The sequence below is a fragment of the Coenobita brevimanus genome, chromosome 23, assembly GCF_032717465.1.
Source record: "Coenobita brevimanus isolate Jiangsu-jjx chromosome 23, ASM3271746v2, whole genome shotgun sequence".
NCBI classification, from domain to species: Eukaryota; Metazoa; Arthropoda; class Malacostraca; order Decapoda; family Coenobitidae; genus Coenobita; species Coenobita brevimanus.
In genome coordinates this window covers 51165230-51186977 of record NC_136976.1, presented here as the reverse complement: position 1 = coordinate 51186977, position 21748 = coordinate 51165230, and the positions used below count along the sequence as shown (strand labels likewise).

Sequence of the window (21748 nt, the reverse complement as noted above, 5' to 3'; positions counted from 1 at the left end):
CGGCCCACTCTTCCACAAAATGTTATTGAAGTTTATTGAGAACTTTTGGAGACATTGTGCGGGATACTCCAGATCCGGAGTCGACTCCGACCCCAAACTTAATCAATTCTTTCCTGGCCCATGGCCCACCCTTACACAAAATTTCATCGAAATTTATTGAAAACTTTTGGAGATATCGTGTGGACAAACATACAGACAAACAGGTGAATATATAAGCTCCTCCAGCTTCGTATGCGGAGGCAAAAAATGCGAAACAAAAGACGATAGTAAGAGCACAGGAGAACAGAACATCAGTCGCTTAATGTAAAAAAAAAAAAAAAATCGTAATACTACAAAAGATTTGGGCGTAAAACTGTCAGTCATTAACTGCTTAACGTAACCTAAGATTTTAGAAAAACAAAAGACTGTCGGAAGAATACAAATAAGCTTCCTTGGGCATACGGAAGAGCATTAACAGAGATGTAAAGTGTGCTGGACATGTAGACTGAGACCCCATAACTGAGATGAGAATAGCAAAGAAATTATCAGTGACCTTTCATCCCTCCATGTAAGCTCCTTTGCACTCTCTCTCTCTCTCTCTCTCTCTCTCTCTCTCTCTCTCTCACTTAGGTGCACCATATCAGAAAAAAAAAAAAAAAAAAAAAAAGACTCCCTGTAAACAAGCAAGGAGAAGTGGGTTGAACAAGCGTCTGAAAAAGTGTTGTGGTCTCAGTCATTGGTTCAAGTACTGTACAAGTTTTATCGAGGTGGGGTTGGGGAGTAGCTGTGGAGAAGTCGCATCTATCTTTGACGAAAACTGAACTACTCATCAAGCTTTAACTTCAGGACTGGACCAGGATGCAACTTTTGAGTTTTCTTTCAAGATTAAAGGAATATTTCATTTTTCATTTTACACCACAGCCTTTTCCCTTTTTTGTATGGAAAATTGTTGGGAAATGTACAAATGGCGAAATCCTGGACTATTTTGAATGCGTGTATTTAGAATATCTCCCGAACGGAAATAAAAGGCAAAAAAAGGAAGAGATGTCCTGGATAATGGGGACGTATGGTAACCCTACCGTCTCTCTTTTTCCTCCATTTCTTTTTCCCCCTTCCTTCTTTTTGTCATTGGTTATGGTGGAGGTACAGTAGTTGATCTTGTTGGCGTGTAACTGAAGAGAGGAAAATGAAGTTAAATCCTTTATTTTGTCAAAAGTGCACTCCTGATGACGTCTCTAGTGCCAGCCACATACTGTATATACTGTCTTGCCATTGACAGATTTGAAGCACAAAATTTCTTAAATTTACTCTTGACAGTTGACGAAATGTGTGAAAACCGACTGAAAAACTATGTTCAGCAAACGCTTTTTGTTATCCCTGCAGTCTCTGCCCTGTCTAAGTGTTAAAATATCTCGTGATAAATGTTAGTATAAATATTAGTATAATCTAATATAATCTATTTGTACTTTTCATAATACATATCCTATATTGCCTATAAATATTTTTAAAAAGGTGATCGTAAGAATACAAGGGCATACCGGTGAATCACAGTGCACAAAAGACGACCGTAAGCTCAAGGAAGGGTCAGCGACTATGGAGATTTCAACTTCGGCTGCCAAAATGGTAGAGGATGTGGGCGCTACTTTGGAGGACCCCTGCGGCGACCGTCAGGAGGTGGCCGCACCCCGAGGGGCCACCACCTTCACCAGCCTCGTGCCTCACACCGCACCAATGGATGTCACGCCCGGCAACCCACCCTACAGGTACAGTTTTACGTCAGATATACCTACTGAGATGTGAAGACTGGCAGGATTCTGGCATGGGACTGTCCTAGGGTTTTCTTCATGCGAATGTTTCTTACAGTCAACCTGATCATTAATGCTGTTTCACTCTATCTTATTATCTGTTTCGTGAGGCTTCAGGTAAATGAGAGCGTTGTTACTTGTTCTTGCTTTTACCTCCACCTCCGAAGGTGGAAGTTTATCACCGTTTGTCCGTATGATTAGGGAAAAAATGGAGAGGTCGTGAAGAAAATTTGTAGGAAGTTCAAATAATTCCATGATGATGTGATTTAATATTTGGTGAGGTAATCGATAAAGGAATAGATGCCATGCGGCCCCTAGCCGCGGTGCTCACCTCCATAACTTTGGCCTTTGATCCTGAGTCGGGTTATTCGCCCATTGTTCTGGGATACGAGACCATTACATAATCCTGGTTGCCATAGTTACCACCCCCAGTACACGGACACAGAGTGAAGAGTGAGCATCTGATTTTGAGAGGTAAGAGGATGGATTATCACCGAGTTTCTTACCAGGTCGATGGAGGTGTGAGATCTACTGTACTGTGTTGATCACAGATTTAGTTATCAGTATGTTTGTGCATTAAGGGGCTTCTGATACAATATTTGTTAACTCGTTCAGTGATATCGTATTAGTTTGGATTACCTTTGGTACCGTCAGACAGGGCCACTCAACTACCGCATAACCTCTCGTACTGAAGGGGTTAATAAAGAGTATATTCAGGCTCTCTACCTGGAAAAACCTCTCTGAAGCTAAATAAAGTCGTCTGGAGACAGCAAAAATAAGAAAGAAATACATCTTCGGGATCAAAGGACTAATTAAGTTATATGAATTATTTCCTGCCACGTTACTATGATGATGATGATGATGATGATGGTGATGATGATGATGATGATAATGATGGTGATGATGATGATGATTGTTGTTGTTGTTGTTGTTGTTGTTGTCTGGACTGACACTTGCTCACTAGATTATAACAGATATTGTAATGCGTAAAACATATCAAAGATGTACAGTACCCAGCCAACTTTATTTCAGTACATACTTTTAGTTTGTGTAATAAGTTCCACAATTCCTGTTACCAGTTAGAAAGGCGTTTTCCCTCACCCTCTGAGAGCACCCATTTCATACTATACAAGCAGCTATTAATTTTGTGATGAATATAGGTTGTCCCACGAATTGTCTGAGAAACTCCACAATGTAATTTTTGGGATAATTCAGCAGTAAATTATACTAGCGTGGGTCCAATTACCAGCCGTGGAGGAACTACAATTAGGCTACTGATGACCTTATGGGTGAAAATAGTCTCCCTCATAATTCACCCCATACAGGGGCAACGGTGAGGGCAGACACAATGAGGCGCTTATCTGCAGTGCTCATCTTCAAAACTTAGGCCTCTGGGTCTGGTGGTTTTTTCACCTAATATCCTGGGATACAAGGCCACTGCATCACTCAGATTGCCACACTTACCTCCCCTAGGTGTTACCCTGGATTCTCATTTTATCTACCAACCCATAAACGATGGATGGGCACTTGCGTGATGACAGCTGCCCCCACCAGGATTCGGACCCTGGCGCTGATGAGCGACACTGACACTCAGTCATCAGTAAATACAACTCCGTAACGAGTTGATAATTAACCCATATAGATATCCCCAGCAATTATTAGTCAAAATAAGCCACTGAATAAAATAATGTCTCTAACACATTTCTGGGACACCCTGCATGGGGATGGCTCTGTCATCACAAATCACCATCCCCTCTGGACAATGTCATCACAGTAGCAAGAAGACACCGTTTAGTACCGGCACAGCAGGCACTGTTTTGACTCGGTTCTTTTAAGTTCTCGAAACCGTGTTCATACCTATTAACATCTAGCTAAACAAACCAGTAATATTCAGTGGGAAGGGTGGTAATCTCACTCCATTAATTCGGAACCCCAGACTTGTTAAGGATTATTGACTACAACTGTACACCTGCGTAGCCTACTCTACCTTTTACTGATAATATTTTTTGTTACGACTGCATATTCAAGCTCTGTACCGTCGGCTTGGTAACACTGCTACAGGTCTATGTCCTGTACACCTCTGCGGTCGTGTCCCACTCAGATTGTGGTAACACTGTGCTGTATCTTTTTTTTCATGACAGGAGACTTTGTAGCATCTCCTTAGCGATTGTATTTACTCTATTTAATACAGACGTTGTTTACTGTACCTCCGCAACATACAAGAACATATTAAGGCGACGTAGACAAAATCAGTCATTAAAAGAGGTGTTATGAACTATTCTAAGCCAGCGAGATAACGGCCCAGTGGATACAAGTTTATTTACCTGTGTACTTTTACTCTATAGTAGAGATGATAACAATGGATGTAGGTTTATTTTACCTTTGCCTTGTTATCTTCTCGTATACGTAACAGTGGCTGCAAGGCTCATTTTCCTTTACCCCCGTACACTCTTCAGCGCAGTGGACGTGACTCGACAGAGAGAGGGTCTGGTGCGGGCTGCCTCACCCCTGGTCACACTGGAGGAGGCGAGGGCAGGGGAATTCACGCCCTTTGCGTGGCTCAACCACCACCACCACCGCCACCACACCGCCGACGCACTCCTGCAGCGCTCAGACAGGTATGTGGGTAAAGTATTGTGTTATGACGACGCCAGTTAGGATAGTTGATCACCAATAAATAACTGTGAGACACAGTTGGGGAAAACTCACCCTAAAATTTGGCAGTCTTCTTTTCCCTGTGGGATTAGGTGAGAGCGTACCGTAACAGATGTGCAGAACTTGGGTCAGACCGGCAGGACGGAACTTCAAACATCCAGGCTCGTCCAGCCTCGTGAGACCAACAGTATGATGCTGTTTGCGCTCCAGTTTATGGGCAATGATATTTAGTACGGCATATGATAGTGAACAGTAATAGTTTTGATTTACTAAGAAGAGTAAAGCAGTTCCTGATTCAGACTCCTGTTTCACTTGTTTGATGGGATTTCTCAAGGCGATGAACCTTCACTTCGTTCTTTTTGTGTTAAAGGAAGTGAGTTGAGTTGAAGAAGTATTAAATATCAAATATATTATTTCCAAGAACACTGCTGTAGGTGAAGCGCATCTTACACACACACACACACACACACACACACACACACATATATATATATATATATATATATATATATATATATATAATCATCAGCCGTTTGAGTACCCACTGCAGGACCGGCCTATCCCGACCGAAGTAGAGACGATACAGCCAATGTATCTCTACCAAGTGACTTAGGCTGTTTGGTAGAGATTGTATGTAGGGTGAGAAGTGCTTGTAAGTGTAACTGTAGTGTTGGAGTGGCTTTGGAAGTGTGTGTAGTCTGTGAACCAAGTGTAATCGGCCCGCGCAAGCCGACTGGGTGCAAGCATACTTTACATTAAGCGACACTGGTTCAACCACAGCACCCCTTGTGTCCATATATATATATATATATATATATATATATATATATATATATATATATATATATATATATATATATATATATATATATATATTGTTACATAGCCTATGATTTCATCATCCTTTGTGTAATTTTAACGCACAGTTGCTGCATGTTTGATCACGAGCGTGTTCTGCCTCAGTCCCCCCCTTCTACCGTTATAGTAGAGTAAGTCGTTCTCTCTGTTATACTTTGCGGGATTTTCAGCTCTATGTCCCCATGGCTTCATTTGCGCGTCCTTATTACAAGTTGTATCAAGCTCTCCTGGCTCCTATATAATGAGCTCAGTCTCTGCATCATTGCCACTTAGATCTGCTCCTCATTTTGTTCACATCTCTGTCCTCCCCTGTACAGTTATTATTATTGTGAGTTTCTCAGGAAGTCTCCAACCATCTAGCAGCTGTGTAATTTGAGTATAACTGTTATTGCATTTTTTCCTTGTACTGTATAGCATAAGGTGTTGATTTGTAGGCCTAGTGAGTTCTTTTTGTAATTTATGTAAAGTTTTACTATCAGTCATTTTTGATAATAGTTTGTATCTGTAATAATTTATCTGGCATTCACTGAGTATTATCTGGTATCTCATTTTATCAGGGCTGACTTAGATAAATTTACTCTTGCTAATTTCGTGTTAATAGAGGCTATTGCAGTTAACCATATATTTAACCTGTTTATTTGCCATTACATTATCCTTATGAGTCCTGAATGTTTTGTTGTTAGTTTAAGCATTAAACTTTAACTTGTAATTTTACCTAACTCTTTTGTTTTGAACCTGGAACTTTACGGGACAGTAGTGTCTCTTCGTATTCTCACTTAAAGTGCACATTATCTTTCTCTGTTCCGTAACATAAATTTGGCGACCTCTTATCAGGATATTCAGGATATTATCATAAGGATATTGTTTGATATTTTGTGACTGTGATATATTCATGATGGCTACTATTTCTACACTTGATGAAGCCAAAGATTTTTTGTCAAATGTGCAAACAGTGTGTGATATAGAAAACAGAACAAAGAATGAACTTAAGCTTGTTGCTCAACAATTGGGAATTATTGTTCGCTCTCATCATTCTAAAGATCAGATTGTTGACATGATTAATGAAAGCTTGTTTAATGTAACTCCTCCAAATGAGCAAACGCAGATTGAATTAGCTAAGTTACAGCTAGCCCTGCAGGAGGCCCGTGCTAGGGAGGCTGAGGCACAAGTTGAAATTGCTAGGATTCAGGCAGACCATGAGTATCGCATGAAACAAGGTGGAACTGGATCATCTAGCTCTGATGATTTTGATGTGGCTAAAAATGTTAAACTTGTCCCTCCTTTTAATGAATCTGATTTAACAAAGTATTTTCAGTTGTTTGAGAGGGTAGCTACAGGTTTTAATTGGCCTAAGGAGTATTGGCCAGTACTCCTTCAAACTGTTCTCACCGGTAAAGCTCAAGTAACTTATGCATCTTTGCCTCAGGATCAATCTGATAATTATGATGTAGTTAAGAGCTTGATTCTTAAGGCCTATGAGCTTGTTCCTGAAGCCTATAGAGTAAAATTTAGGACAACTTACAAGCAAGATAAGCAATCCCATGTTGAGTATGCAAAAATCAAAGAAGATCTGTTAGAGCAGTGGTTAAATTCTAAGAATGTGGATTCTGATTTTGACAAATTTAAGCAGATGATTTTGCTGGAGGATTTCAAAAGGTGTATTAGTAAAGATGTAAGCCTATATCTTGATGAGAAAAGAATAGATAATTTGTCTGATGCTGCAGTTTTAGCTGATGAGTATGTTCTCACTCACAAGAGATATTCTAGAGAAAAAGGGAAAGCTGAGAGTAAGTACGTTGCCTCTACTCAGAGTACAGGTAACAGGAAAGAGAATAAAGATGATGTTTCTCAGGAAGTAAATACCAGCTTCACCTCTAGATTTCAGAAAAGTAAATGTAGCCTACTTATTGTAGTAAGCTTGGTCATACTACGGAGAGATGTTTCAGGAGACAGCGTGATGTGAACAAAAAGGAGTCTTTAAATATTCAGTCAATTGGTCTAGTGTCCACTCTTGAGAGTTCCCAGAATTCTTTAACTGAGTTAACTGAACCTGCTTTGAGGGGTAACTTAAATTCTCATGATGGAGCTCCTCTTTTGAGCAGTAACGTGGGTGACACTCTCAAGAGTTCATGTGCTAATTTCCTGTCTGATGGTTTTGTCAGTCCTCTGGACAGTAATGACAGGAAATCAGTTAAAATATATCGTGATACAGGTGCTTGCCAATCCCTTATGCTGACCAGTGTTCTAGGCTCTAATGTTAATTCCTCTGATGAAACTGTAATCTTACAAGGTGTAGGGAATAATTACTTCTCTGTTCCTCTGTGCAGAGTGAATTTAGAGTCTGGTTTTGTTAATGGTTCCGTTATGGTTGGGTTGGTTGAGACACTCCCAATGTCAGGTGTAACTTTCTTACTTGGAAATGATATTGGTGGAAGTCAAGTGTGTCCAGCTCCTCAGTTGTCTAGTGAGCCAGTGGCTGCGTCCCAGGATTGTGATGTCCCTGATGTGTTCCCTGCATGTGCTGTCACTAGGGCTAAGTCTAAAGTTACTGGTGATTTAGAGGATAATGATGATGATGATGTTATCCTAGCTGACACTTTTCTTGCTAATTTGGACCACTCACCAGATGAGGCAGTACCCCGTAGTGTTGATAATTTGTCTCGTCAAGAGTTGGTTGAGTTGCAGGTTGCTGACCCTGAGTTGAAAGGTCTAGCTAACTCTGCTTACAGTGAAGAAGAGTCAGCCGGTGCTTCTACTTGTTATTATGTAAAGTCCGGAGTACTTATGAGGAAGTGGAGACCCCCAACAGCATCAGCCGACTGTGAATGGGAGGTTGTACATCAAATTGTCATCCCTCGTGTTTGTAGGCAGGATATCATTAGAGTGGCTCATGATTCCAGTTTGGCAGGACACCTTGGAGTGAGGAAGACTGTGGCACGCATTTTGAAACACTTCTACTGGCCAGGTATCTTCAGGGATGTTTCCTGGTATTGTAAGTCTTGTCACACCTGTCAAGTTGTGGGGAAGTGTAATCAGACCGAAAAGGTTGCACCTTTAGTTCCCATTCCTCCTTTTGAGGCGCCTTTCACCCGTGTGTTGGTGGATATTGTGGGCCCTCTTCCTAAGACTTCTTCAGGATTTTCTTATGTGTTGACCATGATTGACATGGCTACTCGTTATCCTGAAGCCATTCCACTTAGAAACATCTCAGCAAAGAACGTGGTTAAGGAAATGCTGGGGTTCTTCACAAAGTTTGGTCTGCCTAAGGAGGTACAGTCAGACCGGGAAGTAATTTCATGTCAAACGTTTTCAAGCAGTCTCTGAAAGAGTTGGGCATCACCCAGATCACGTCTTCAGCTTACCATCCCCAGACCCAAGGAGCGTTGGAGAGATATCATCAAACACTCAAATCGATGCTCAAGAAATACTGTTTGGAACATCAGAAAGACTGGGATAAAGGTCTTCCATTCGTTGTGTTTGCTGCCAGAGAATCTCCAAATGAATCACTGGGCTTCTCACCTTTTGAACTACTGTTTGGCCATGAAGTAAGAGGACCCCTTAAGTTACTCAAGGAATGCTGGCTGTCGGAGGAAGATGACGTCAACCTGCTGGAGTATGTGATGAAGTTCAAAGAACGGCTGTCCACTGCTTTACAGCTGGCGAGAGAGAATTTAGGAGCTGCTCAGGAGAAGATGAAGACTTGGTATGATAAGAACTCCAGGTTACGCCACTTTCAGCCAGGAGATCAGGTTTTGATTCTGCTACCAGTTCATGGGCAACCTCTTCAAGCCAAGTTTAGTGGCCCTTATTTCGTGGAGAAGAAACTCAGTGATGTCAACTATGTCATCGCCACGCCAGATCGTAGAAAGAGCAAGCAACTATGTCACATCAACATGCTAAAGTTATATCACAGGCGGGACGAAAATAATCCAGTCTGCACTGTAGCTGTTCCACCCGAGTCTGCAAGTGAAGCTCTCCCATGCAGTATGAGCCTGAGTGATAGTTTGGGGAAGAATCCTGATATCATGAATGATCTCCAGACTAAGCTTTCTCATCTACCTCCCAAGGAAAGGCAGGAGTTTTCGGCATTACTGCAGGAGTACCCGCAAGTGTTCCGTGCCACTCCAGGAAGAACTACTGTGTTGATGCATGATGTCGAGGTTGGAGACGCAAAGCCAATTAAACTGCCTCCTTACCGTGTGAACCCAGTGAAAGTTCCTCTCATCCAGAAGGAGCTTGGCTACCTGTTGGACCACAAGATGATTGAGCCCTGTCAGAGCGAGTGGAGTTCTCCTGTCACTCTAGTCCCTAAGCCAGGTGGGTCACAGAGGCTTTGCATCGACTACAGACGTGTTAATCAGATAACTAAAACAGACACTTACCCTCTCCCTCGTGTGGAAGATTGCATAGACAAGATCGGAAAGGCTAGGTACATAAGTAAGTTTGATTTGTTAAAGGGATACTGGCAAGTACCTATGACTGAACGTGCTAGGGAGATCTCATGTTTTGTAACATTAGGAAAGACATTTGCATGTTCTGTAATGCCATGTACAGATTGTTTTAGAGTAATAAGAAATTTCCTTTGTAAATTTCTTTTTTCTTTGTGGGGAGGTGTTACATAGCCTATGATTTCATCATCCTTTGTGTAATTTTAACGCACAGTTGCTGCATGTTTGATCACGAGCGTGTTCTGCCTCAGTCCCCCCCTTCTACCGTTATAGTAGAGTAAGTCGTTCTCTCTGTTATACTTTGCGGGATTTTCAGCTCTATGTCCCCATGGCTTCATTTGCGCGTCCTTATTACAAGTTGTATCAAGCTCTCCTGGCTCCTATATAATGAGCTCAGTCTCTGCATCATTGCCACTTAGATCTGCTCCTCATTTTGTTCACATCTCTGTCCTCCCCTGTACAGTTATTATTATTGTGAGTTTCTCAGGAAGTCTCCAACCATCTAGCAGCTGTGTAATTTGAGTATAACTGTTATTGCATTTTTTCCTTGTACTGTATAGCATAAGGTGTTGATTTGTAGGCCTAGTGAGTTCTTTTTGTAATTTATGTAAAGTTTTACTATCAGTCATTTTTGATAATAATTTGTATCTGTAATAATTTATCTGGCATTCACTGAGTATTATCTGGTATCTCATTTTATCAGGGCTGACTTAGATAAATTTACTCTTGCTAATTTCGTGTTAATAGAGGCTATTGCAGTTAACCATATATTTAACCTGTTTATTTGCCATTACATTATCCTTATGAGTCCTGAATGTTTTGTTGTTAGTTTAAGCATTAAACTTTAACTTGTAATTTTACCTAACTCTTTTGTTTTGAACCTGGAACTTTACGGGACAGTAGTGTCTCTTCGTATTCTCACTTAAAGTGCACATTATCTTTCTCTGTTCCGTAACAATATATATATATATATATATATATATATATATATATATATAGATAGATAGATAGATAGATAAGTAGACAGATACCTATCTATCTATCCATATATATATATATATATATATATATATATATATATATATATATATATATATATATATATATAAAATATGTGTGTGTGTGTGTGTGTACGTACCATATAAGAAAATGCGGATAGTTTATGCTGGTGATGTAAAGCTAAGATTTCGAAGGTTTGAAAGATGTGTTAGACTGTAGCCTAGGCCTATTTAACTCAGCACACCGTTTGAAAGGTGTCCATTCGGGTTAGTCTTTGTTTCAAGATGACTTCACTCCGTTACAGGGGCAGGAGTCCGAGTTGGCATGATAGGCCTAATAATAATAAAAACATCCACCCCTTTCCCAATACCTGAGTCAGCTGTAATTTTTTCATAGAGTACGGTACTGGGTCAGAAACGAAGATGTTTGGTCAAGAAGGTGCAGTAAGTGAGCAGAATATTGTGATACAGTATAGCATTTGTATGGGGTCGGCTACAGGCTGTTGTTAGAGCCTTTTTCATTATCTATATACCTCCGGCATATTAGTTGTGTGTGTGTGTGTGTGTGTGTGTGTGCTTAAGAAAGGATTTATAAGCTAAACTAAAGACTTTACTCATTACTTTAAGTAAGAGTATGGTGCTTTGGTGGTTAAAATGATTTATGAAAACGGAGGAAATTTTAGTCGGAAAAGAGAAGTAAAGTAGCGCTTACTGGTATGGTGAGCTGAAGCGGGATAATCCAAAAGAACATATATAAACAATTTAGAGGCACTGTATATAAAAAATACTTATCGGACGTTGACTGATGCCACATCAACTCTAAGTAGAGGATGATGTAGTCCGAATGTAGTTCGGAGAAGAAATCAAGATATGCATGTGTTCTAGCTGGGGTTATAAAGTCGAAACGCTAGGAGGGTTGGAGTTCTGAAGTTCCAGTCTGAACCCAGAAGCTTTCAACTTATAATGAAAGTCCTTTCTGTATCACACTGTTCATATCATTATAAATACGAAAATTTATTTACAATATTCAAATTCTACATGTCAGAGCTTATAATCAACATTTAACGAATATCTACAAATCAGTCAAACTGTTAGATCGTTCGAGAAACACGTAATATGAACGGTTCTTGCCATATTCCTACCACCAAGAAACATTATATACAGGAGCATTATTTGTCCATCCATGAATTTGGACAATCAACCCCGCACCGAAGTTAGGGCTGCCTGACGCGATGGAAATGGATCACCACAAATAGTGTCTGCAGATGATTCACAAGGAGTTTCTTGCTTTATTTCAAGGCCTTTGTTCTAGTAGATACATCTTTATTTACAGGTCACGTCAATAATATCTAGCCAGTCTTTATTGGGACATGTCTTGTGAATCTATCGAGGAACCATACTCGCAAGTTTTCCATGTTTGTAGCTTTGCTTATCAGTATGATATGATCGAAGTTTATCATCCCTGGTTTCAGATCTATCCCATAGCCTACCTTAACAATAACCTCTCTGAGGTGAATGTTTATGGGTTTACTCGTACAAGTAATAAGGAGGCGAGAGTGTTGGTCCTCTATGCCTTTGTTGTAGGGATATCTTTTGTTGGTAACAAAAGAGAGCTTTGTTTTGCACATGCTGGGCATTCAAAATTTTGAGGTCATGAGAGTGGGGATTGGTGAGTACTGTAATATTGGTGGTATCATAATTCTGACTAGGTGAGGTTTAATATTCTCAGAAAATTTTATAATCTGCACAGACATGCAAGAATTTATTTTCCTTTCGATATTCGATTGCTGCCGTGGACAATGATTGTACATATCATCACATACGGTACTTTCGCCTCCACCTCCTTTTCCCAAAACACATACACCAGCCATCATTAAATACCTGGTTCTGTCACCCATCATCCCTTTCCTTAAAAGACACGCCAGTTATCGTCATATTCTGCACCCTCAGTACCTTCTTCCCAAAATACACACACCAACTGTCACCAGACACTGTTACCCACCCCCAACCCCTGTGCCCCAGACTGCGCCAACAGAGCCGTCAGACTGAGAGCTTCACTGCGGAGAGGACCCAGTCTGCGGAGAACGGCGTGACGCGTGGGCTGGATGACCGACTATCGGCCACTCTGGAGCTGCAGACACACCTCAAACACGCCATACAGGACACCATAGACCAACTTGCACTACAGGACAACATTAAGACCCGCCTCCAGGTTAGGATATGACTGATTTATGCTATAATGATTATGCTAAAGTAAAGGTGGAAGCAGATGCCACGAGGCTCTTAGCCGAGGTACTCATCTATGTAGCTTAGGCCTTTGAGCCTGTGAAGACTTATTCATCCATTGTCGTGGGATACAAGGTTACTGCACCATCCAAGGCTGTAACAGTTATCTCCTCTAGGTGTTACCGTAAGTATTCATTTTACCTACCAACCCTTAAACGGAGGATGGACGCTGAGTTGGGTTGCGTCAGCTGCCTGCACAAGATTTGAACTCTGATGCTAATGGGCTGCCAGCTTCTTCGCTAGTAACACTAACTACTTGGCTACTTAAGGAATCGCCTCCACCAAAGGCAAGGGAATAACGATTATGGTCACTTTGTTCCACCTGATGGAGCTGGGCCACTCCAACAACTTGAATAGGAAAGCTTGGTTGCGTGAAATTGGATGAGCCTTAGTTATGAGATAGGAATGAATCTTCTTGTTTACTATAACCTCATACCAATTAATCTGGCCAGGCATGTATGGCAACACTGTTCCTGCCGAGATTCTGATTGGCTGGAGGTGTTTGTTCGATTTCGTTGTTGCTAAAACTGCGACTCTTTTTATTATCAGATATGATACTGAGCTTGTCGACAATACAATCGTCAAACACAATAAGAAATCCGTTATATACTTATCAGCAATGAAATTTTCGTAGGAAGATAGAGATATGAGTCAACAAAGTATTATAACAGTCCAAGTCAAGGTCAGCATTTAAACAATTCCTTTAAATCTCCGACACTCCGTAATATAACAGAAAATTAAGGAAACCTACTTAATCTAAGCGTTGGTATAACACATTTAAATTTTAAGATCAGTCCGTACTGTGATAATAGAGGATATATAATGAAATAGTTTTCCTTTAGCCTACTTTGATTTTTCGCGATTTTTTCAAACCTTCCTCCTCGCAGAATTCGTCTTTTCATTAGAATTTTTAATTATTCAGAGTTGTGGCACGATTTAAGGGTGCAGACTGATCTTAAAATTTAAATGTGTTATACCAACGCTTAGATTAAGCAGGTTTCCTTAATTTTCTGTTATATTACGGAGTGTCGGAGATTTAAAGGAATTGTTTGAATGTTGACCTTGACTTGGACTGTTATAATACTTTGTTGACTCATATCTCTATCTTCCTACAAAAATTTCATTGCTGATAAGTATATAACGGATTTCTTATTGCGTTTGACGATTGTATTGTCGACAAGCTCAGTATCATATCTTATAATAAAAAGAGTCGTAGTTTTTGCAACAACGAAATCTAACAAACACCTCTAGCCAATCAGAATCTCGGCAGGAACAGTTTTGCCATACATGCCTGGCCAGATTAATTGGTATGAGGTATAGTCAGATCGACTCTCCAGTTTGACTAGACTTGGTATCATCTGAGGTGAAGTGAGTTAGGGGTGCTTGTCAGGGTAAAATAAACTCGCTTTATGAAGGAAATAATTCGTCTTTTGTAGTGTGCAAGTTGCAAGAAATAAATCACCTGCACCAACACTACAGAACAACTTGCCCGGCAAGACAACACCAAAACTCGTCTCCAGGTTGAAGTATGGTTACATTACGACTACTCCCGGGGTAATGATTAGGGAGGTTTGTTTTTTCATTTAGTCATACGGCTGCGTTCTGTGTCACATGAAGTAAGGAAATCACCGCTACCTTTCCATCTAGACCTGATTTTCGAAACTGAGGTTTGGGTGTCGCACTACGGGTGTGTTGAGTGCATTTCTTTTGAGTCAGGCGCACCTCCACAGCACAGCAGACCACCTCGGCGCCTCAACACTCGCATCCAGGTTACATTACGGATATTTGGGAGGATAATAAGATACAGATTTTGTGTGAATTTACTTGCATCTCAGCAATATCTATCTCTATATCCATCTATCTATCTGTACCCAGGAGCCTTAATCCCTGAGGGTGTGCCCGCGAATAAATCGCCTTCATCACACCGTGTTTTCAGCCATCTGGCTGCCCTCTCTCCTCTTCATACTGCCAACATTTATGGTACCATTCTATGCCTCATTCTTCCACCGTATCCTCAGTGCCTCTGTCCCCTTCCACCTCACTCACATACACTCTCATTCAGTCTTTCTCTCTCCATTCTCTCAGTGATCAATTTAAACTCACTTCGGCCACTCCCCCACACCAGGTTGATCAGGGCAACATTAACAGCCGTATTATTAAAACTGTGCGTCAAGATGTTGGTAGGCCTCTAATTTATAAGACGACTAATTTTAAAACTTTTGAAAATACAAATGGTTGGACCGCAATTCCCCTTACATAATGCAGTCGGCAACGAAGTACAAAACTGTCAGACTTCTTTTTATGTTCCATTCTGTGTTCAATTAATTGTATAAATATCTGGTGGTCGACCTTCCCCTTCGTATTCTCAGGTACAGCAGTAATGCAGACATAAGGTTGACATTGTAAGTGTCAGGGGAAACTTCGTAGCACTTCCTCCCCGGCGATGTAATTATGTCTTTTTACCTTGTTTACTTTACGGAGACAAAATACAATTGCCCATATTGGTACGATATATATATATATATATATATATATATATATATATATATATATATATATATATATATATATATATATATTTATATATATATATAAAACACGGAATATCAGATGTAATAGGCATAATAAATCACTAAGATGTGTTACGAAAAATATAGAGCCACTTAGAAAACGACTGGAATGCATGGAAGACGACGCTTTTTAAAAAGATATAGGTTAATTAAATGATGAGACAAACTAAGCAACACTTCTCTTATCATCCCTTCCTTGATTATCCGTTTATGTGGTGAGTAAACTGAAGTAAACAGCAAACATCACCACCAACACCGCAGACCAAACAGTGGGATTCTCAAACCATTCTACGATCAACTCCCTCTCGTAACCCAACTCGGATTCGCTGGCAGGAAGAACAAGAGACGCGGTTAGGCTCTACAGTCTCCTTCCTTCGTCCTTCCTATGAAAAAAAAAAAAAAAAATGATAATTTCCCTTGAGCAGCTAAGATTTGTCGCTTCAGAGAGAACAAGATACACGGGGAGAATCAACAGTCTTCTTGTCCTTCCTGCAATTACAAAATATTAATGACGAGAAACAGATCCTACGGACCTTATCATGTTATTACGCCTGCACTGACGAAGTGAGAGTGGGTGTAATGTTTTCAGCAGTGTGTGTGTGTGTGTGTGTGTGTGTGTGTGTGTGTGTGTGAAGTAAACGAACTAAAATAAACAGTTTTCACCAGATTTCAATCAAACTTGCAGGAAGGGTGGAGGCACAGCCCATACAGAAGCCTATTGGTTTTAGAATAATATGTCTGAGGTCAAGGTCACTAGGCTAGGTCAAAAGTTGACCCAGCTAAATAAATTAACTTGAACCGTCTTTATCCAACTTTGACCAAACCTAAGGCAAAATCTAAGGACAAGGCAATTATCAAGGTATCAATTTAAAGATCAATCAGGCGAAGATCAATGCTATAGGACAAGGTCAAAGTTCGACCCGTGGATGTAATGAATTTGTTAAAATAGCTCAAACAGTTTCGATCCAACTTTAACCAAACTTAGTGGAATGGAATGAGGGTCAGCCATCGATTAAGCCTGTTGTATTTTAAAACATGGTCACAAGAAAAGGTCATCTTCTATAGTTATTGTCCGATTTCGATCAAACTTTATGGAAGATTGGGGATAAGCCAAGAATAAAAAGATTCGATTATGAGAACCATCAGTCAAAGGTCAAGACACAGGGCAAGGTCAGTGGTCAATGGTACAGGGCAAGGTCAGCTCAATTTTTTATTTGAATCAAACTTGGTGGAAAGTTTAATGGTCAGGCAGGGCTTCAGCTATGACAAAAGTTCAGTCAAAGGTCAAGGTCACAGGACACGGATAAAATTGACCCATTGTGTCTGAGTGTGAACAAAATACCTAAAGTAGTTTTGATTTGATGTGGCGCAAACTCTACCGCACACTCCCTACATCAGCCCTTCATTCCCTCCCACTCTCCCTGCACCAGCCCTTCATTCCCTCCCACTAAGCCACTCTCCCTGCATCAGTCCTTCATTCCCTCCCACTAAGCCACTCTCCCTGCATCAGTCCTTCATTCCCTCCCACTCTCCCTGCATCAGTCCTTCATTCCCTCCCACTCTCCCTGCATCAGTCCTTCATTCCCTCCCACTCTCCCTGCATCAGTCCTTCATTCCCTCCTACTCTCCCTGCATCAGTCCTTCATTCCCTCCTACTCTCCCTGCATCAGTCCTTCATTCCCTCCTACTCTCCCTGCATCAGTCCTTCATTCCCTCCCACTCTCCCTGCATCAGTCCTTCATTCCCTCCTACTCTCCCTGCATCAGTCCTTCATTCCCTCCCACTCTCCCTGCATCAGTCCTTCATTCCCTCCCACTCTCCCTGCATCAGTCCTTCATTCCCTCCCACTCTCCCTGCATCAGTCCTTCATTCCCTCCTACTCTTCTGCATTCCATTCTACTCCTTTCTGCCTAGACTTCACAGCTACAAGCCTTCATTCATTCCCCTTTCTGCATATTCTTCTTAAATTTAAGCCTTCGTTCCACCTTCCTCCACCCTCCTGCACATGCCCTGCATTCTCCTCGTCTTAACCCCTCACCTCTATCCACTGTATCGCCTTTCAGGGGACGATGGAGACTTAGCAAAAATGGATTGTTTGCCTAAATGAACCCTGTGCAGTTAATATGCATAAACAATTAAACCCCTGCTATTTTGCAGTGTTGTCCTTTCTCAAGTGCAGTCCTTCATTCCTTCCCTGCCATCTTTGTTTTATCATCTGTACTCTTTCTTTGCATCCACTGTTTTATGCCCCCACTCCACTTGCAGTCTTCCTCCTTCCCTGGCATCCTTCATTGTCAATACATCTCCTTCCATAGTTTTTCCCCCTCTCTACTCGCAGTCCTCTTCCTCCCTCGATGGTGCTCCTCCATTCTTAGTCTTCCTCATTCATTCTGTCCTCTTCCTCCATTCACAGTCTCCATCTCTCATTGTTAATTTTCTTCCTTCTCTGACGATTCTTCTTCCCTCCTCCACTAGCAGTCTTCCTCCTACACTGACCCGCCCCCCCTCCCCCGCCAGACATCACTGCATGCCCTGGAGCTGCCTGAGAGGAACGCCGCTGAGTGCATACATATCAGAGGCTACCGACAGGACGTGGATCGAACCAGGTATGGTGTGTTTTCAGCTGATGGAACTAACCACTCCTACAGCTTGACTACTAATTTCCAATTCCATTAAATTCGATGAATGTAAGTTATATGATCGCGATAAGTCTCTTTGGTTAATAGTTAATAGTTAAATCAGTCTGACTACCCTTGGCCATCAACCAAGAAGAAAAGGGGCTAGGGATTTTTATCATGTTAATCATGCCATGGGAATGATATGCACAGGTTTGCTCCAGCCTAACCCCCTCAGTACCCTATTATATTTTAAAGTTTATTACTGTCATCTCAGACAATTCGCTTCGGTTAGACGAGCATACTAGTAGTGAAGGAGTTAATGAAGCTGTAGCTAACCACTTCAATTCGAAAAGTGTATAGTATGCTGAATAAAGCGTCAAGCGATAACAAGAATAAGATAAAAATTACATCATGGGCTGAAGGAGTGAAGCTGTGTAAAAGATTGCCTGTTCCATCTTGCGATATTTACAAACATTCTTCAGCTTATGTTGGGTGTAAGTTTGTTATTCATGCTGTGGCTCTAATTTGTTATGCATATTGCACTCTGACATTCTCTTTCACGGCATTTATATCGACAGAGTTTGCCCCAGCACCGTACGCGATAACAGGAAGGTGTAACATGCAAAATCTGTCGTTGAGGAACAGGCGATTCCAAGACACTTAAGCCAGCGAGAGGACGGGCTTTCACCTTCCCACACACAGCCACCAAACATGTCACAGGCAAATGAAAGTAATGAATAACGTGCGAAAGACGACAAAATAAAAGTAATGATACTGTTAAATCCCTCCAATTCCTTTATTTTTTAACATTCCTGCTACACTTAGACGATTTTATTCAGCGTTAGGAATAAAAATTAGGATCGAGGAACCTAATGGCAGCTGTTTTAATCCCAGTACTACAAATGGGTTACTCAGAGTACTATGCAATCACTTCAATAGCGCATTCAGACAATTTTATTCAGCCTGGGAGAGACTTTTCGAACGAAACGTGTTAAATTTTCCATGGCCAACACCTTCAGTAATAAAGGTCTTTCTTGAGTTCAAATATATCGTCTGGTGAGAGCAAGAATAAAGTAACGACATACCTGTACATCATCGGATTATAGATGACATAAATCGTCAGGAGGTTGCAAAAAGATGTTGTTAACAATACAAAAATCACATCTTGCAAACACGACAGAGGACACATTTGATAGCCGCAACCACCCCAACCGTATCTACTGTACAAGTCCAACACATCCCCGAAAGCGTCCTTTGATTTGGACACATCCTTCTGACACACCGAAGATGCACACCAAACACACGTCAGACACACCTCTGTCGGTGTAGCAAAATATTATAATATATATATATATATATATATATATATATATATATATATATATATATATATATATATATATATATATATATATATATTCAATCAATTCAATCATTTCCTGTGGAACCCCACGGGATGTATAGGGCCTCAATGAACTCTCTTCACCAATGTTTGTCTCTTGCCATCTCCTTCAGGCTCCACCAACACTCCTCTCCTGCTTCTTTTTTCATTGTCCTCAACCAGGTTTCCCTCGGATTACCTCTACCTCTTCTTCCTCTAGCAGTCCACTCTGGCACATCCTGTATTAAACTGCCTTCTTTTCTGTATATGTGCCCCAGCCACTTCCAGCGAGACAGTCTCACATATTCATTAACTGGTTCCACTCTCGTAATATCCCTTACTCTTTCATTTGTAACTCTGTCTTGCCACTTTACCCCAAGAATCCTTCTCAGTATTTTATTCTCAAATATTAATACTTTCTGATCTGTTGCAATTGTACTATACCATGACTCATGCCCATAAATTAACATTGGTCTAACCATGGACTTGTAAATTTTCACTTTAGTATATACCAAAAGCATATTATTATTCCAAACAAATTTCAGCATTCCAACAGCTCGCCAAGCCTGTCTAATCCTCTCCTCAATTTCATTGTTTAATGATCCATTAGATGATACAATCCTTCCCAGATATTTAAAGTTTTCTACATTCTTCACCACATTATTCCCAATTACACAATCGATTTGGTTCTCCACGTTCATATTAATAATTTCAGTCTTTACACAGTTTATTACCAATCCCACTTTTTCTCCTTCCTCCACCAGACAATCAAGCACCCTCTGCATCTCGTAAATACTTCCGCAAATCTGTACAATATCATCAGCATAGTCCAAATCCATCAACTTCTTATTTTCTTTGCAGTTAATTCCTGCACCTGTTCTCCTTACAACCTTTCGCATAACACAGTTTAATCCGTAACCAAAACAAACAGCAATGGCGAAAGAACTCCTCCTTGAATCACTCCTGACCTAACTTGAAATGGATCACTCAAAGAACCACCCACCATTACCTTACAAAAAGTACCTTCATGCAGGCTTCTAACATTATTTACAAACTTTTCTGGTATACCATAGAATCTCATAATTTTCAACATAGTTCCACGTGAAACACTATCAAACGCCTTTTCAAAATCCACAAAACATACTAGGTGGCATTTTCATCTCATTAGCTTGTTGCATTAGATGCCTTACAATAAAAATCCGATCATTACAACCTCGACCCTTTCTAAATCCCGCTTGTTCTTCTCTTAAAAATTTGTCAATTACTAGCTCTATTCTGTTTAACAAGATTTTGGAAAAGACTTTTGCAACTACAGGTGTCAAAGTTATCCCCCTCCAATTGCCACACACACTTAAATCTCCCTTTTTTTGGTATTTATAATCACTCCATTTTTTCCACACTTCTGGAATTCCACCATTATCCCAAGCCACATTAAAAAGTTTCAAAAGCGCATTCATCAACTCGTCATGTTCCACCTTAAGCATTTCAGGGAATATTCCATCCTCACCTGGGGCCTTAAAGTTCTTTAACTCCTTTATAGATTTTGCTACCTCTTCCAAGGTTATATCCCCTGTTTCTATCTGCAAATCTCTCTCGGCTGGCAAAATGTCCTCTTCAGCTGGGATTGGTCTGTTTAGAACAGATTCAAAGTGCTCTTTCCACCTTCCTTTTATATCCAAATCTTTAGTCATCAAATTACCATTTCTATCTCGTACAGGTATTTCCTTCCTTCTCTTTTCAGTCCCAGTTAACTCCTTTATGGCCTGATACGCTGCTCTTGTGCTCTGACCGTCATTTTTACTTAATTTAATTTCTGTCATTGTGGTAGGTGGTGGCGACCATCATCCACTCACTTGATGTAGTGCTCCCTACTTCCCTAGCTTTTATTATTCTTTTTCTGTGCATGCCCTCCTCTCTTTCTATTTCTTCTATCTTTCCTGTCACTTCTTATTCCTTTTCTTTCCTTTACAGGTGGCTTTACACTGAGTGACAAGCCAAATGGTTTCCTGTAAGCCAAGAAACCTTTTACAACGCTGGGTGGTAACCATATAACCAAACCATACGTGCTCCCTACGTGTCAACAAGTGGGTTGGTGGAGGGTTGGTGCCCCTCCCTGTAAAACAACTAACTCAGTGTCAAGTGGCCACTCT

General features: G+C 40.8%; 1 protein-coding gene across 1 annotated transcript in view; it reads left to right on the top strand.

Moving 5' to 3' along the window:
* The first annotated feature begins 1572 nt into the window (after nucleotides 1-1572).
* The window catches only part of LOC145392703 (tektin-4-like), a 45210-nt gene continuing 25034 nt past the window's right edge, over nucleotides 1573-21748 (top strand). The window contains exons 1-4 of the mRNA XM_080267006.1: nucleotides 1573-1742; nucleotides 4241-4402; nucleotides 12766-12955; nucleotides 18117-18205. Coding sequence (XP_080123132.1) covers nucleotides 1573-1742; nucleotides 4241-4402; nucleotides 12766-12955; nucleotides 18117-18205 — 611 coding nt within the window. The remainder of the gene's footprint in view (nucleotides 1743-4240; nucleotides 4403-12765; nucleotides 12956-18116; nucleotides 18206-21748) is intronic.